This window comes from Galeopterus variegatus, unplaced genomic scaffold (assembly GCF_000696425.1).
Source record: "Galeopterus variegatus unplaced genomic scaffold, G_variegatus-3.0.2 Scaffold5322, whole genome shotgun sequence".
Taxonomy (NCBI): Eukaryota; Metazoa; Chordata; class Mammalia; order Dermoptera; family Cynocephalidae; genus Galeopterus; species Galeopterus variegatus.
In genome coordinates this window covers 120,992-138,125 of record NW_007731433.1, presented here as the reverse complement: position 1 = coordinate 138,125, position 17,134 = coordinate 120,992, and the positions used below count along the sequence as shown (strand labels likewise).

The following is a 17,134-nucleotide window of genomic DNA, read 5'->3' as shown; positions in this document are numbered from 1 at the left end:
GCCCTCTTGGAGGAAAATCTCTCCACATCTGGGAGATGCTGGACTGATTGGGAAAAGCGTGTACTCTGCCAACACACTTTACGTGGGGACAAAATGGCCTGGGAGACAGCCTGGTGCTGGCAGCAAGGACAGAGCTACAGAAAGGATAATGGGGAGGGCGGGGCAGGGCTCCTGGGACCTGAGTTGTAAGGGAGGTGTCAGGGGCCAGGAGACAGTAAGGCACTGTTGGCTTTTTTGAGCTGGGAGGCAGAAAGCCCTGCGTTCGCCTCTGCACTGCCACTTACTGGACAATGGGCAAATGATTTGGCTTCTCCAGGCCTCAGTTTCTCCGTCTGTAAAATGGGATCACTGCAGATGCTGTCAGAGTCTTGCACACATCTCTTGCCCTTACCGCTTCCATGCAAGGCTCTGCCAGAGGCTTTGTCCTGGCCCAGAGCCCACCTTGCCACCTTATGACACAGCAGAAGTATCCGGGATTGACCACCTATGGGGACCAGCCCTAAACCAAAGATGGAGAGGACTTGGTGTATACAGACCCCAGCTCCCTCGCCCCTTGCGTGGGGAACTCTTGAATTGCATGCTCTACACTGGCTCCCAGAGTCACCCGCCGGAACAAGCTCCAGTTGCCCACAGAGGTGGCTGCACCGTCACTGGCTGCCTTCCCTTTGGCGCTCACATCTGCACTCCCCCACCTTCACCTTGTATTCAAGTCCTTGTCTCAGACACCCGCCGGAACAAGCTCCAGTTGCCCACAGAGGTGGCTGCACCGTCACTGGCTGCCTTCCTTTTGGCGCTCACATCTGTACTCCCCCACCTTCACCTTGTATTCAAGTCCTTGTCTCAGGGACCTCTTCTGGGGGATCCCAATCTAGAGGTTAATATCATACCTTTCTCCTAGCACTGTGAGGCCTGATGTGGATTAAGTATCTAATACATTTTGTTTCCCATCTTTTCCCTGTATCCTGTTGGGTACTGGCAACTCTGTCTTCAAGGGGCTCCAGCTATTGGGGAATTGGGGACAGAGGCCTGAGCCAAGGACACTCAGGCCTTTGGGGATAAAGGACCAGGGCACTCCTGGTTGGAGGCAGGCCCTGGGGTCTTGTCTGGTGGGAAGCTGAGTGTTCCAGGGTGGGGCGCTGCTGCGGAAGCCAGCTCCATGGGGCCTCCTCGTCCCGGATCCTGACTGGAGGCCGAGGCAGGCAATAAATCCCCTCAGTGGAGATGGTCCCAGCATGGGCCACCCTGCAGAAAGGCTTCATCAGCGGCCTCATTTGCATAAGATAATGAAACTGCAGTAGAAATAGTAAAAGAAAAAATGGCCTGGCAACTTTGTTTCCATAATGACAGATGCTTTTTAAACACTCAGCTTCTGTTTCTCAAGGAAGTGCTATCCCAGCCCCGGGGGAGCAGCGTCCCCTGGGCTCCACTTGGAATAGGAACCTGCAGCCCCTCGGGTGCTCCAGCCCTTGACCTCCTCCTGCTCCTCAGCTTGCCAGTCAGTCTGAGAGGGGGTGGAAATAGAAGGGAGAGAAGGAGAAACTGAGGAGCAGAGAAGGACCCTGACACACAGCGAGCCCACAGCGAGCCCACTGCCTCACACTTAACACAGGCTGCACGAGAATCTTGTCTTTCATTCTCACGTGAGCTCCCTGGGGCAGTCAAAATGGGCATCCCCGCTGCACAGGTGGGTAAAGTAAGGCTTGTGAATTGTCCAGGGTCACCCGCTTAAGTAAGGTGGTACAGGGGCCTTGAAGCTTATCTCTTGTGCTGAGTCCCTGTCTCCTGTCTGGCTGCCTCTGAGAGTGACAGGAGGCCCTTACCACCTGAGATGGCTGGAGAAAAGGCAGGTACCTGATCTAGAGGGTGGTGGGGACCCATGGGAGGTGGGAGCCAGCTTAACAGGTTTCAGACCTCTGCGTTCTGAGTGGAGCGAGATGACCAAGGTCAAAGGAAAGGGATGGGACACCCCCAGACCTAGAGGCCAAGAGAGAACCCAGCCAGAATCTGCTTCACAACTGTTTTGTCCTATCCCCTCCAAGCCAACAGGGCTCTGTGATGACAGCCTTGGAAGCAGAAATAATAACAGTAATAAATAATAAATAAAATAATGGACAAGGAAGTTGCTTCCCCCGCTCAGAGAAATCTCTAGTCTAGTCGCACTTTGCTAAGTTGGGGGGTTCTTTGCCGTATCATCGCTTTCTGGCTAAATGTTTGGGACAGAGCTCAGATGTCCTGGGTTCAATGAAAGTGGGCGTGGCCACAGGGGGTGCGGGGAATGGGAAACTGAGCAAATTCTCAGGGTACAGGTGGGTCTTCACTCACACAAGATGGCCAGTGGCAGTCACCTGGTTGCCAAGGAAGGTGTCCTCTGGAGGCACTGAGAATGTCCAGCGAGGCCCTTCTCCTCAGACTCTGTAGCTGGAGACTGGTGGGCCCACTCCCCAGGGCTCCCTGGGCTGGCAGTGGAAGGTGCACGGTGAGGCAGAACCTGGGGTGTCCCTCCATGGCTGACTCCATTTCTGCCTGGTGGTCCCTCCTCAGGCTCCCTCCCCAAGCCCGTGGACTCTCTGGCCTGGTTTGGCAGGGAGTGGAGGAGGGGCTTCCAGACATTTTTTTGTGTTAGACAGGGACTTAGACCTTTGAACTTAAAAGCTGAGTATTTGGTCACCTTTGTTTCCTGATTCTTCTGTGCCTGGGCTAGTCTGGCCCTTGGCATGTTGGGAAGGAGTCCAGTCATTCCTTACTTTCCCTACGAGCATTGGCTGAGCTGGACTGTGTGCCAGACACATACCATCTCACCAAAGCTCTATAAGAGTCCTCTGAGGTGGGTCTTCGTCTCCCCATTCTAAAGTTAAACAAAGACACAGAGCAAGGGGCAGAATCCAGAAAGTTAAACTCCAGGGTCCCTGATCCTATTGCTTGGGGGCGGGGGGTGTTGTGCATCAGTCCTAGCAGAGGGGCCCTGAGGGATCTTGAATCCTGAGGGACTTGGGCGTTCCCTCCAGCAGATTTTCTGGGGCTAGATGAGAGGGTAGAAGAGGGGTGTGGAGTGTGGGCATTTCATATGAGGGGAGTTCAGGTTAAACAGGGGGGTCCAACTTGGTGCTGGTCTTGAATGGGGTGGGCAGGGCCTGTGCCTTCAGAGCTCTGGACAGAAGGGTTCCCTGAGGCCTGTGCTGCCCTAACTGTCCCCCACCCCTACAGCCTGGCTGCCCACTGTGGGCCGTGGACCAGCAGCCCCAGCAGCCCCCGCAAGCTTGTCAGCAATGCAGACTCTTGGCTGTCCCAGACTGACTGAACAGGAGCCTTCATTTGAACACGATCCTCAGGGCATTTGCATTTGTGTTAAAGTTTGAGAGGTACAGGTCTAGAAGCACTTCTCAGATACATCTCCTTCTCTGCTGAAGGGGTGGAAGACCATTTAAAATTAGGGCGTTTTTCACTCTAGGTAGTTGCTGTTGGTCCCTGAACATGAACGTGATGGGGACAGGAACCAAGATGGGGCTGGTCATTTCCTGCCATGAGCAAGGAAAAGGGGAGGGAGGGAGGGACAGAGAAGGAGAGACGCTTGACTGTGCTTCTGTCAGACCCCTTATAATAAAGCCCCCTTTTTTCTCCAGTGAGTTTGAGTAGGTGTCCTTGCTGCAACAATCCCTGACTGAGAAACCTGCATGAATGTCCTGCTCTTCGTGGCTCAGAACACCAGAACTAGGAGCCAGTGTGTGTCCTGGTTCCTGGAGACAGGAGGAGCAGCTAGGGCATGGACCAAGGAGAGCCTGAGGCAGAAATTCACAGCACGTGGAGCCTGAGCCAGGACATGCTGCCCTGCCCGCACTGTTCAGCCAGTGGGAAATGGGCACACTGCTTGGCTGGCACTGAGCTTGGTAATGTGGGTTCCATGTCCTTCCTTGGGGAGGGAGCAGGCAGAGCCCCTCAGTAGAGAAGCAGCACCCCCCCCTGCTCTTGGGGGTGGGGGTCAGGGAGAGGCCAGCCCAACATCATCTCCTTGCTCCCCAGAGGCAGTCCTACGGACAGTCTGACCTCTGTCTTCCCTTCTCTTAGGCACATCCCTCCCCAACTCTTCTCCCTCCACATGGCTTCCAAGGGACAGACCCCACACCCTCGCTCTCTGAAATGAGAACCAGGAACTTGGGCTGGAGGTCCCTCACCTGCTCAGCACCAGGGTCTCTTGCCTGGGAACACAGTCATCCCTGGGGGAAGATGGCAAAAGTTAACTGCCCAGCACCCTCTGGTTATAAGGAGAGAAGAGAGACAGAAAACACACCTCAAGGGAGGCCCTGTTTTCTAGAAACATTTCTTTATTTAAAATTTAAAACCATATTACTTCATACAGCAAACTGTGCACTTTGATATATCACAGTGTCTTAAAAAGGAAAATAATCGGATTTGTTTGGAAATTTATTTACATCAGCCTAGAATGATTGGCAAGTAACACAGTTACTATGAAACCCAAATTGTTACAAAATGTTTACAAAAAACTATATTCATAGAAATTCTGCATGTCCACAAAGGGCATCCCCTGAATGGCCCAGAGACCAGTGTGTGGGAACCATGTTGAGTGGGAGTGGGGGGCGTCCAGGCACTCTAGTCTGGGTGGTGGGACAGGCTAGGGGTCTCCGCCCAGGCAGAGGTGGGCTGGGGGCTTGGAACACAGTGGCATGAGGGCCCCTGGAGCCTCAGATCCCTGTGGAGCCAGGACAGGCCCCTCCTCAGTAAGCTGGATTCAGACATGCTTGGCCAGGGCCCCAGAGGCAGACCCAGGGTTAAGTGCAGCCTGACACCTGGGGCTGTAGCAAAGGGTGGGCTGCTGGCCGCATGGATCTCTCCACTCCAGATCTCTTTTCCCCTGCATGCTCCAGAGATGCTTGGACCCTTGAAAGGGGCTAAAGGACCAGAACAGCAGAGAACAGATGGATCTGGGTAGGCAGGGACAGAGGTCTCCTGCCCACTGGGGATGGGGGGCTTTCTGCCAACTGCACTGCTGGGAAAGACGCAGCAGGGGGGAGAGAGCAGGCAGAGGGCGCCGGGCTGTCCCGGGACAGGAACTGCCTTCTTGACTCTCACCTTTCACATCGCTGGCTCCTTGGTCACTCCTGGACAGCTGATCTCTGGGTCGAATGGGGCTGGGGAGGTTGTCCGAGGTGGGGAAAGCTCTTGGCTGGCATTTTACTGAGTCTATGGCTGCTTCCCCAGATCTGGAGGCCTCAGAGTTTTGATTGTAAAATGGAGACAAACTGTGGGGTGACTTGAGGTCCTCTCTTCTAGAAGGAAGGGGTGACGAGGGCAGAATCAATAACTAGGACACTAGGACATTGTATTGGCATGCTGGCAATGCCCTCAGGGCCATCCTCTTTAAAAAGCTTTTGACCTAGCTGTGAGCTGTGGGCACCTTCATGTGTGGCTGGGAATTTGAGGCAGAGGACTTTGCTGCCTGGATAGTACAGGTGGAGCCTGACACCTACCTACCTGGTGACTCTGCAGGCAGGGATGACAGCAGGCCTGCGGAATGGCCCCTCTTTCTCAGCCCTTTTGCTCCTATTAATGGCCCCAGGACTAGAAGGTAATATTGGCACAGGAGCCAAGTGCTAGTTCTTGTCGTTGTTCCTTCCCGGATACGCCCAGCTGTTTTGCCTTGACAGACTCCCAGATGGAGACAAGGTCCCTTGGCCCCTTCCACCCCTCCCATGGGAGGAACTGGCTGTGAAGGCCCACCCACCGCCCCTCAAAGTCTGCCCTCTTCCTCAGGGTCTGAAGCCCTGATGTATTTGGGGTCTTCCCATCCCCAAGGGCGTCTCTGCAACCTCCATCCCAGACTTTGCTGCTGTGGCCGCTGGCTCTCACCTGGTCCCCACCCATGCTGGCTGGGTTGTGTACACTCTGTGTGCAGACGTGCGGGGAAGGGATGTATACACATAAGCTACAGGTCATATATACACTGTGCATATATATATATATATATATATATATATATATATATACAGCATATATATATATATATTTACATTCATACATATATTGTACAGAACACTAACCTTCTACCTAAAACAGTTTTGTGACTTTGCATATGACCTCAGCTCTGAAATTTTAACTCCAGGGTAAATCCAGCACTGAAATGAGGGCTTGACTCAAACTGGCATGGGGACCAGAGAACAGGGCCCTTACATTGTAGCAAGCAGCTGGGCCCGTTCCCAATGTGTCCACTCAACCTGGGACTTCCAGATGTGTCTAATCCAGACACCTGTCCACAGAGTTGGGCCCATTTCTGCATCTGTCCATGGGGCTGGGCCCGCCCCAGATGTTAAGTCCATGTAACTGTTTGTCCAGACCGCTAGGCCCATCCCGGATGGGCACACACACGGGACCACTCCAGATGTGGGCCACAGAGTTGGGCTTATTTTCAGATGTTTGTGCGTATAGCTGGGAATGGCTCGGGGGGGATCAACTTCATGCTGAGTGATGAAGCAGCAGCTGTACCCCCATCCCCAGCACCCCCTGGAAAAGAAGGCAGGGAGGGAGACTCTGATTGTTCTTGGGAGTGTTTCGGTCTGACTTCCGCTCTCTGGGATGTGAAGGACGGGGGGAGGCTTCTAACCTGTTTGGACCCCTCCCCCATCCTGGGCCAGGATTTCCATCTTCCAGTGCCCGGGCAGAGGGCAGAGAGCAGGGAGCCAGGATGTGCTCTTCCGGTGGAGGCAGAGTCTTGGCTGTGAGGAGAGGGCAGTCCTCCTACCCCTCAGAGATTCAGAGTCCAGCTCATCGGCCAAGGGGGCGTTTTCCCTCTTGAGAGACGCGTGCAGGGTGGAGCCACCTGAACGCTGCCAGAGCTCCGAGGGTTTCCTCATCTGTCCACAGCAGAGAAACCAGCAGCAGGTCCAGGGGAGAGAGAAGGGGAGCTCACTGTCCAAATGCCCCAGGGCCTTGGTGCGTGGTGGTAGTGGGGGCCTTCTCACGGCTGCCCCTCAGTTTGAGCAGGTGGAGAGGCGGCTCTGCCATTGTAGGGTGAGGTGGGGGCCTTCTTCTGTTCAGGGCTGGCACATGGGACCAGACAGGGACAGTCCAGCCCTGCCCAGGCAAGTTCCACCTTTTGTTCCTTCCACCCCAGCTTTTAGGCTTCCTATCACTTCTCAGTGCATACGCGTGCTCTGCCCAGTTCAGTTCCACATCCACCAGCAGGGCAGGCTTCAACTTTAATAACATACACTCTGCCTGGCTGGGAACACCTCCCCGCCCCCTCCCACCTCAGAGATGCAGGGTCACCTTCAGGACCCCCATAGAGACACAGCTCATATGTGGGCAGAAGGGGTCTCCACTGCATTTGAACACTGGGCTGCTCTCTAGGACAAACGCAGGACATCAGCCAGCAGCTGAGTGTTAGCCACACCTGCGGACATAAGGCTCAAATGGGAGAGGAGAGTGAGCAGCATGCCACCCACTTCCGTTCAGGAGTCCAAAGGCCTTTTCCATACCTTCTGGGAGATTTCCCTAATGGAATTGTGCCTCTGTTTACCCTCCATGCTTCACTCCTTTTATGAAAAGTCTTGCCATCCCACGCCACTTCTTCTTCCTGCCATCACAATCTACATATGTGCATAGCCTCAGAAGAGCATGACACGTCCACGTAGTGTCATGCACAAAAGCACACATCTGTGTGTGACATGAACATGCACGTGGGCATGTGCTATGAAACCGTGCTGGACAAAATCAGACAGTGGGTGATGACTGTCATTGGGGAGAGCAAAGCGGCAAACACCTTCATTAGAATTAGGGAATCCCCGATATCTGGAAATTGCAAAAAGAAAAGAGTTTTCCCTTCAAATGGGACACCCCGCCTATAGCAAAGGAGCACCCAGCATGTGCCCCTGAAGGGTTTTGCCCTGACGTGGCCCATCTCCTTGTGCGTCTGCCCATACAGGACAGCAAACCTCTGTGACAAACGATCTCTCCCATGACAGAAGTGCAAATAGACCCTGATGCCCTCCCTTCCTGACTGATTGTCCATGTTCCTGCTGTGAGTTGGGACATATGTGGGTGTCTCAACATGTGTGCATGAGCACACTCACATACACACTCACAAACTCTAATTCCATATGGCTCCTCACGTACAACATGCACTGACCCATGTTGCACGGCTGTCTGGTCTGTCCTCCCCCCTGCTCTCTGCTGTGCACACAATACTACAAACACACGTGAACACACACTCACACACGGACCCCTCGGGGACATGGCTTCTCCTTTTACATGTATTTGGCTACACTGCAGGTTTTATCCTGTCCTCCATCCTCTGCCATTCAGTGCACAAATGCACACACACAAAAGCATACATACCCACGCATGCATGCATGCATATGTATACTTGCCAGGACCCCATTATGACATGGCTTCTCCTGTTTTTTACATATACGGGGCTCTGCTGCTTGGCCAGATTTGTATCCTTCATCCCTAATTCACTCATGTATGTGCACGTACACGCACACACACACACATACCCCCAGATCCCGAAGGATTCACTTATTATTGCATGCCCTGGACTATGTTATATGTCCAAATCTGTCCTTCGCCCCTAGCCCCCGAAGCTCACACATGCAAAGACAAATACACACATGCACACACCCCTGCACTCCAAAGTTCACGACAGCATGGCTTTTCCTGTCATTACACACCTGGGGCTATGCTGTATGTCCAGCCCTCTTCTCCCTCCTGCAACAGACAGCCTGGAGGAGGGACAGTATTTAGCACTTGAGCCCACTGTGGTGTCCTGCTTTGCTAGAGATTACCCTTCACCCCAGCTGAGCAGGCCCTTGAATCCAAGTGTAGCTCTTCCCTAACCAGGCTCCCCAACAGCAACAGGAGAGAGGTGGGAGGCGAGTGGCTGCTGTCCCCTGGTTCCTCCCTCCCCTGCTCAAAGGCTGCCCTCTGTCCTTGGTCACAGGCAGCCTGCCAGCCCCATCGTGTTCTCTTTAAGGACACTTTGTGCCTAACCCTTCATGTCTCAGTCTTTGCCAAGAATCTTAAAGTCACAGACCCCTAGAGCATCCATTGCAGCGGCTGACCCACAGATCATCTGGTCCACCCCCTCCCTGGTACCCACACTGCTGCTACTTCTCTGCTGTCTTCCCCCAGCCCATAGGGTCGCAGCTGCTCTGGACAAGAGACAAGGGGCCAGGATGGCCTTGTGTCTCTGTGTGGGGTCTTTGGTTAATTCTCCAGGAGGCAGCTTCTCCCTCTCCCCCTTTGGGGCCTTCCTGCCCCTGGAAACTTTTTCTGGGGACTATCTTTAGGTTTGGCAAGTGCAGGAGGCCAGGAGTTCTTTGTCCCCTCTGGCTTTGCCCATCTACCCCAACGTCAGCCTGTACAGCAGGACTCTGACCCCTCTTTTAAGGAAGGGTGACCTGACTTCCACTTTGATCTAGGCCACTCTTCCTTCTGAGATGACAGAGGGAGGCCAAGGTCAACTGGCCAGGAGTGGGGAATTGCTGATGAGTAGATGGTGAAGATCCAGGTTCCCAAATGCCAACAGGGTTTAGAAACAGCTTGCTAACCAGCAACGTAGGATCCACTGGCCCCAGGGCCTGTGGGACTTCCACGGAATCCACTGTTCCTCTGCTGGGCTTCAAATATTGGCTGAATGTCTGGGCATCCTTTGTGAAAGACTTAGGGGGTCCCCTCTTCTCTGGCCAGAAAGCAGAGAAGAATATGCTGTGATCACTCCCCTACTTATGTTTGCAGAGACCTTCTAGAGGAGTGGGAGCCATTGGGACACTGTCCACATGAATCCAAAATGGCAGCCTCTACCTGCGCATTCTTTCTCTCCCATACCTCAAACTCTTTTCCCCTGTGGGCTCTTTGCCTTCAGCTTTGCCAAGACAGGGGCTGCTGTGGGTGATGCCAAGTCCAGAAGACCAGGACTACCTGAACAGCCCCTGAGGGATGAAGTCTTCCTTTGGATGGGATGGCCATTCTTCATCTTTAGCTCTCATTGGTAGCCACATTATAACACCCTTAAGACACCTAAGGCTTGTGTCTCTGGTCTCATGGTCAAGCCCTGGGAGGCCTGCGCTCTTGGGGAAGGAGAGTCAATATAAGACTTGTCTCCCATTTTCTGTGGCCTCTGCAGTATCGTGGCAGAAACTTCTGACTCTAGAGGAGGGTTGAGGGGAGATGAGTTTGGTCTGAGAGAGGCATGTGCTTCCTTTGGCCTTGGCTGTCTTGGCTGGCAGCTTTAGAAACCCATAGAAGAAATAAAAGGAGAATGAAGCCCAAGCAGCTGGCCTGAGGGCCTGCTGGTTTCCTGGTAGGTAATGGCAGATGGCTCCTGGCCCAACAGGCGGGCAGCAGCTCTGGTCCCCAAGCCCGGTGTGAGGGCAGGCGACAGTCCTTCCAGTCTCCTTTGCTTTCCTCTGACCTGCCTGCCCTAGGCCTGTGGTCCCCACCCCACCTGTGCCTAGGGGAACACAGGGGCTAATGATGTGCTGCAGGACATGCTGTCCTTGCCTGGAAGCCGGCGGTCATTGAACGTGTGCATGTTGATGACGGCATCAGTCTTGACCATCATGGGAGGCTGCGGCTTGTGCTTGACCCGACGCTGGCAGGTGAGGGAGAAACGGATCTCATCGGCCACAGTACTGCAGAAGGAACGCTGGGGAAGTGGGGGAGGAAAAGGGGCACATGGGTGAGGCCTGGTCCTGCAATTCTGGCCAACACTTCCCCTTCCTCCCAGAGCCTCTGCTAAGGCTAACCATCTCCCTCACACCATCACTCCACCCATCTCCCTGCTCCCTGCAAGATGATTAGTTTGTGTAGCAGTCTACAAAGCCCCATGTTCTTGTTTGGGGACTCGGGTAGATAGAGCAGGTATTGCCATCTTATCCCCATTTTACAGATGAGTAAACTGAGGCTCTGATTGGCATGCATGTTAAAGTTTGAGGAACTCTGGTTTACCTGCCTGGCTTTTCTCCACTAGACTCTGAGGGCAGGAACCAGCCAGTTTCATCCCCATGAGCCCCACCCCAGCACTCAGCCTTTCCGAGTCAGTTCTCAAGAAATACTTGATGAACATATGCATAGCCCTTCTCCTGGGAGGGCTTGCAGTGAAGGGGAAGAGTCCTTATCCTCCCACTCAGGAAAGTGCAGCATGTGTTTGTCAAGGTGGGCACCTGGGAGGTAAATCCGTGAAGGGCTGCTGGGTGGCAGTGGCCTCCTTCTGGCCTGGGTCCCTGCAGATAGCCAAGAGGGACAGCAAGAGTGCAATGTTGTCCACATGTGTCTGATGGTGGTGGCTTCTATGAGATCAACTGCCAGAGTTGTCCTGGGGCTTAGATGGAAGGCAGTGAGGGCTGTTGATGCCTGAACTGACCCAGTGAGGCCAGCGCTTTAGCACCAGGACCACTTGGCTGCAGGTCATGGGGGCAGGGAAACGGGGACCGGGCTTTGAATTCTGGCTCTGCTTCTTACCAGCTGTGACCTCTCTAGGCCTCCCCTTCTTCACCAGCTAAATGTAGAATATCATCCCTCCCCATCTGCTGATCATCATTCCACGAATATTTAATGAGACCCTACTATGTGCCAGGCACTATTCTAGGTATTAGGCATAAGCAGCAAAGATGACAGATAAAGTCTTAGCCCTTTGGGAGCTTGTGGTCTAATGATGGGATGGAAACATAACAAACAAGTAAATAATTTCAGATAGCGATAACTATTATTATAAGAATAAAGCAGTGAAATGGGATGGAGAGGGATTGGGAATGGGGACAGGTAAGGAAGCCTATTTGAGCAGGTGACATTTAAACTGAACCCTGAATGACCAGAAGGAGCCGAGAGTGGGCCCTCTGGGGGAACAGCATTCCAGGAACAGCATGTGCCAAGGGCATGACACAGAAACATGCTTTGTGTGTTAAGGACTAAAAAAGAGGCCAGTGTGTGTGGAGCAGAGTAAGGGAGGGAATGGTTAGAGAGAGGTCAGAGGATGGGCCATAGGCTTTTTGGTGAAATATAGAGCTCATTCCAATTGTAATGGGAATTCCTAAATAATTTGGTCATTGCTCTTTTTCAATGTATCGTTTTTTTTAATCATTCCTTATTGTTGGGCATTTAGGTTTTCCCCCATTTTTTCATGCTATAACTAACACTTCAACAAACATCCGTGTATATAAAACTGCACATTCCTTGACCACTTCCACAGGGTACACCTCTAAAAGTAGAAATTGGCTGGTTGAAATGTATGGCCAGTTTTAAAGACTCTGCACATACTGTGAAGTTGCCGTCAAGAAACGTGCCTACTTCTCTCAGCAATACCGGGCAGTGGCCCTTTCCTTACTCCTGTGCTAACTCTAACACCAGCTATTATCTTTCTCCTGCTCTTTGTTGACTTAGGCTTGCTGGTTATACAGGATTCCATTTCATTTTTGATGGATATATAAGCTGCCTGTTTTAATGGTCCCCTCTCCATACGATTTAACTGCAATCTCCTTCCACACTGGACCTGGATCCCTTTGAACTTCTCTGAGAGGCACTTCGCCCCCAGCCCAGGCGTACATTTAAATCACCCTGCAGGCTTTCTTAAAACGCCAATACCAGGCTCCACCACAGACAAATTAAAGAGTCTCTGGGAGTGAGGCCAGGGCATTAGCACTTAAGAACTCTTTCCCTGTGATTCTAATTTGCTACTGGACCCAGAACCACTGCCCAACTGTGCTTGAATTAATCAGACAGGTTGAGCCTCTGCACGCTTCTACCTTCCGCACGCTTGGGCCGACCCTCTTAACTTTTTTTTTTTAAACTTTTGATTATGGAAATTTGCAAATATATGCAAAAGTAGAGAGAACAGTATAATGAACCCCTATGCAACCATCACCCAGCTTCAACAATTACCCTGGAGGGTTTTACGCAGGGAAATGACATGGTTTGAATTAAGTTTTAAACACTGGCTGCTGGGTGAATTGTGCATGGCTGGCAGCGGGAGGCCAGTTTGGGGGCTACAGCAGAGTCCAGGCTGGAGGTGATGGCAGCTTGGCCTGGGGGTGGCGACAGCAATGGGAAGCCATGCTTGGCTGGACAGAGGTAGGGCCGGCAGGACTCCCTGGTGGATGGATGCAGGTGGGCTGTTGTGAGGTGCGATGGGACACCACTGTGTGCCTGGCACATAGGAGGGAGAAACTGGTGCAAATCCCGTTCTTCTACCTCCTCCCCTTCGCATGCGGGCCCCAGTTCCGGGTACTCACCTGCTCTCGCTCTGCAGTTTTGCGGAGCTTGTACACGAACTCGCCCACGGCTACCAGCACAGACAGGACCAGGCCGGCGGCCAGGACGATGAAGATGCCCCCAATCTTCTGGATCCCCAGGGCACTGGCCTCTTTGTTGTCCTCCTCAGGGCACCCGCTGCCCCGCCACCACTTCTCCTTCATGATGTGCAGCTTGTCCTCCTCCTGCAGCTGCAGGATGGCGATGGTGATCTTGTCCCGGTAAGGGGAGCCTGAGTAGGGGACAGGGGACCCCTGGCTGTCAGCGATCAGCACCGGCCACCATCACTAGCCCTCTGAGTCAGCTTGTGAATTGGGGGACCGTGTCATTGTTAGGCCTACATTTAAATCTTCATGTGGCATCTTGGCAGGTGGAAGTGCCCTGATTTGGGGTGGGGTGGGAGGCCTTGCCCATTGGACATCTGTCCCTACTGGCCCTGGAAGGCCCACGGTGTCTGGGCTGCACCAGCAGAGGTGCATGAGACAAGGCAGATGTGACCTCTGGGGACTAACCCTCCTTTGTGATGTCCCAGTTCTCAGTGCTTAGGCTAGGGCTGGCCTCATGAGGTACGTGGCTCATCCCCCTGCTTCCGGGCTGAGGAAATGCCACCTTTCCAGGTTCAGTCGGATGAGCTGAGAGAGGAGCAGGAGACCGTGTGCATGAGTCGACCTTGGGGGAGATCGCCCGTTCTCTGTCCACGACCCCCACCTGCCCGCAGCCCCTCACTCACCCATGGGCGTGCCGATGCCATAACCCTTGGAGTCGATGAGGCCCCCAATCTGCGTGAGGTTGCAGTTCCTCTGCGTGACGTACTCGATGGTCGTGGACTCCATGAGCAGCGCGTAGTCAGCTGTGAGGGTCCTCTGGATGCCCTCCTCATTGTTTTTCACCAGCGCCGAGGGCTTGCTGCTCATGAAGGCCCACATCTTCTCGAAGGTGGAGATCTTGGATTTCTGGGCCGGAAGGAAGGAGGGGCACACACACAGTTACCGAGCACGCCAGGGACCAAGCTCCACAGGGCTCGGGCCACTGACCTGTCTGTAATCTTCAGAGATAGAGCATGCCACCCATTGCTCAGATGTGGAAACTGAGGCCCTGGGAGGCGAGGTCCCCAAACACACAGGTGGTGAGTGACAAAGTAAAGATTCAGACTCAGGCTCACTTCCTGGAAACCCTTGGTTCTTTGCCTTGACACAAGTGGTCTTTAGACTGACTTTTAAAAAATTAATTCTCTTTCTCTAACATTTATTAAACAATTAGCATGTGCAAACCTTGTTCTAAGTGTTTAGCCTGCATTAACTCACTGATTCTTTACAGGGATCACAGGAGGCAAGTACTATCATTAGCCCCACTTTACAGATGGGGGGATTGGGGCATGGCTAAGTCATTTGTCTAAGGTTACCCAGATACAAGTGGCAAGAGCAGACTTCAAACCCAGGTTATCTGGCTGCAGAGCCCATACTCCTAACCACTCAACAGCACTGCCTCACAGGAACCACTGTGAGGGTGGGGAGGGAGAGACAGATGCCGACTATGGCAAAGCTTCTGGGTCCTGGGCCCCTCGCTTCTGCTTCAACCAAAGCAGGCCCCTTTAGGCACTGTGTTTCAGGGGAAGCTTTTGAAGCATGGGCTCCTTTAGACAGTGAGAGAGAAGCAGGGAGAGAATTGCAGAGACAGGGAAGAATGAGGGCAGCTGGAGTAGGCGGTCTGCAAGCCCCTTTGGCTGCTCCAGAGACTAAGGCTGTAGGGTCCTGGGCTGGCCGCTGTTATGTGGACAGAATCAGCATCCCTAAGACCAGGCCTGTTTGGTGGGTGGCTGAGCCTGCCCTGGGGAGACTCAGGAGGTCCCTGGGGCCAAGGGAGAGGAGGGCCAGGGTGGAGCATCCCCTGATGCCTGGGAGACTGGGCAGAGCAGGGTGCATGGTGTTCATGACATTTCTCGGGAACTTAGTGCCTGCCAGCTGCCTGCTCCCAGCAGCCCTGGCTGGTCCCATGGGAGCAGGTGGCTCTGCAGGCCCCATCGCACGTGGCTGTTTCCAAGTCTGGCTGTGCCTGTCTGTGATGTCAGCCTGTCTGAGTGGCAACCAGCCCAGCTCTGGTGTGCGTGATGGCATGAGTATGCTCAAACAGGCTGGTGCAGGACTGGGGGATGGGCAGGGGATGGAGAAGAAAACGTGCCTGCCAGGAGCCAGGTGTGGAGCCTGGGAGGAGAGTGCGCTACCTGCTCTCCAGGTGCTCCCCAGCTCTGACAAGGGCTGTCTCTTCCAAAACTGGCTCCTGGAGACCCAAGGGTGTCCTAGGGAGGAGGCAACAAGGACGGGAGGGAGCCCCAAAGCAGCAGGCAGGACCCCTTGGAATTCCACCTGAGCATGGAATCGTTGGGTGCCAGGGATGCCTCCTTTGGGCACGGGGCCCCTGGGGGCACCTTCACAGACAAGCAACCACTCCCCGACCTGCAAATTTCCCTGCCCAGGAGCCAAAGGCCCGGAAGGGCTCAGATGCTGCAGCTTCGCTGGGCTGCTCCCAGCTCCTCCTGGTACTCAGGCAGTCCTGCTTCCAGCTGTGCCTGCTCTCCAGCTACTCCACTCTCCAGCTGCTCTCTATGTAGGCAACTCTTGTCTCCACCGCTGCACGTGCCGCCCAGCTCCTCCACTGCCCAGCTATTGTCCCACCTCAGCTCTTCCTGCCGGCCCAGGTGCTCACCCCATAGCCACTCCAATAGGTCTCCAGCTCTTCCGACTCCTCACATGTTTCTTATTTTCTAGATCATCTCTCATGTGCAGATTCTCCCACTTCCAACTTACCCTCTCTGTTCCTCTCTCACTGTTATGCTCCCTCCCCATATGCTCCCTCCTTCCCTACCTGTGTAGGGAAGCTTCTAAATGGCTTCCAATGACCCCCGGCTCCTGGTATTCATACCTGTGTGCAATCCCCCCTCTTGAGTGTGGGCTGGACATACTGACTTGCTTTTATTTAACTCCTCCCAAAAGTGATGGGAGGTCACTTCCAAGATTAGGTTACAAGAGACTGTGACTTCCATCTTGCGCGTACTTTCTCTGGCTCTTCTCTGATGGAAGCCAGTGCCATGTTGTGAGTTGCCCTATGGAGAGGCCCACATGGCAAGGAACAGAGGGAAACCTCTGGCCAACAGTCTGTGAATAACTGAAGCCCTCAGTCCAATAACCCAGGAAGGACTAAGTGCTGCCAACAACCACATCACTGAGCTTAGAAGCTGTGCCTTGAAATGACTGCAGCATTAGCCAACACCTGACTGCAGCCTTGTGAGGGACCCAGAGCCAAAGGACTCAGCTAGGCTGTGCTGGACTCTTGACCCACAAGCCGTGAGACCACAAACACTGTTTTAAGATACTAAGTTTTGGATAATTTGTTATGCAGCAATAGACAGCTAGTACATCCTCTCACCCATATACTCACATAAGCTACTTCTGTTCCTGATGTAGCTGCTTTTAAAGATAATTATTAATTCCAACTATCCCTACCATCAAATTATCTAAGTCCAACCTTCCCTGCTTTGTCAGATACACATGCTCCCCAGATACCTTACCATCCTGGTTATTGTAACCTAAATACTGTTCTCCCTTCAGTGACGCCAGCTCCTCAGCTCCTGTCCATCCCTGTCTCTTCTGCTTTATAAATTCTCCCTCTTTTACCAGAGATGGGAACCAGGGGTAGATGAGACAATCAGGGCTCTGCTTACCCCTCAGTGCACTCACCCGTTCATCCACCATCTGTCTATCCATCCATCCCCTCATTCATCTGGCCATGCTTTCACCCACACACTGTCTACACACTAATTCATTCTACCCACTAGCTAACTATCCACCTAGACTTTTACCTATTTACCCACCTATTCATA

At 53.3% G+C, this 17,134-nt stretch overlaps 1 protein-coding gene across 1 annotated transcript in view; it reads right to left on the bottom strand.

Moving 5' to 3' along the window:
• Positions 1–6,577: 6,577 nt before the first annotated feature.
• GRIK3 (glutamate receptor, ionotropic, kainate 3) overlaps positions 6,578–17,134 on the bottom strand; it is a 101,443-nt gene continuing 90,886 nt past the window's right edge. The window contains exons 13-15 of the mRNA XM_008589238.1: positions 13,988–14,210; positions 13,239–13,489; positions 6,578–10,657 (exon numbers count right to left, since the gene is read on the bottom strand). Coding sequence (XP_008587460.1) covers positions 10,463–10,657; positions 13,239–13,489; positions 13,988–14,210 — 669 coding nt within the window. The 3' untranslated portion in view covers positions 6,578–10,462. The remainder of the gene's footprint in view (positions 10,658–13,238; positions 13,490–13,987; positions 14,211–17,134) is intronic.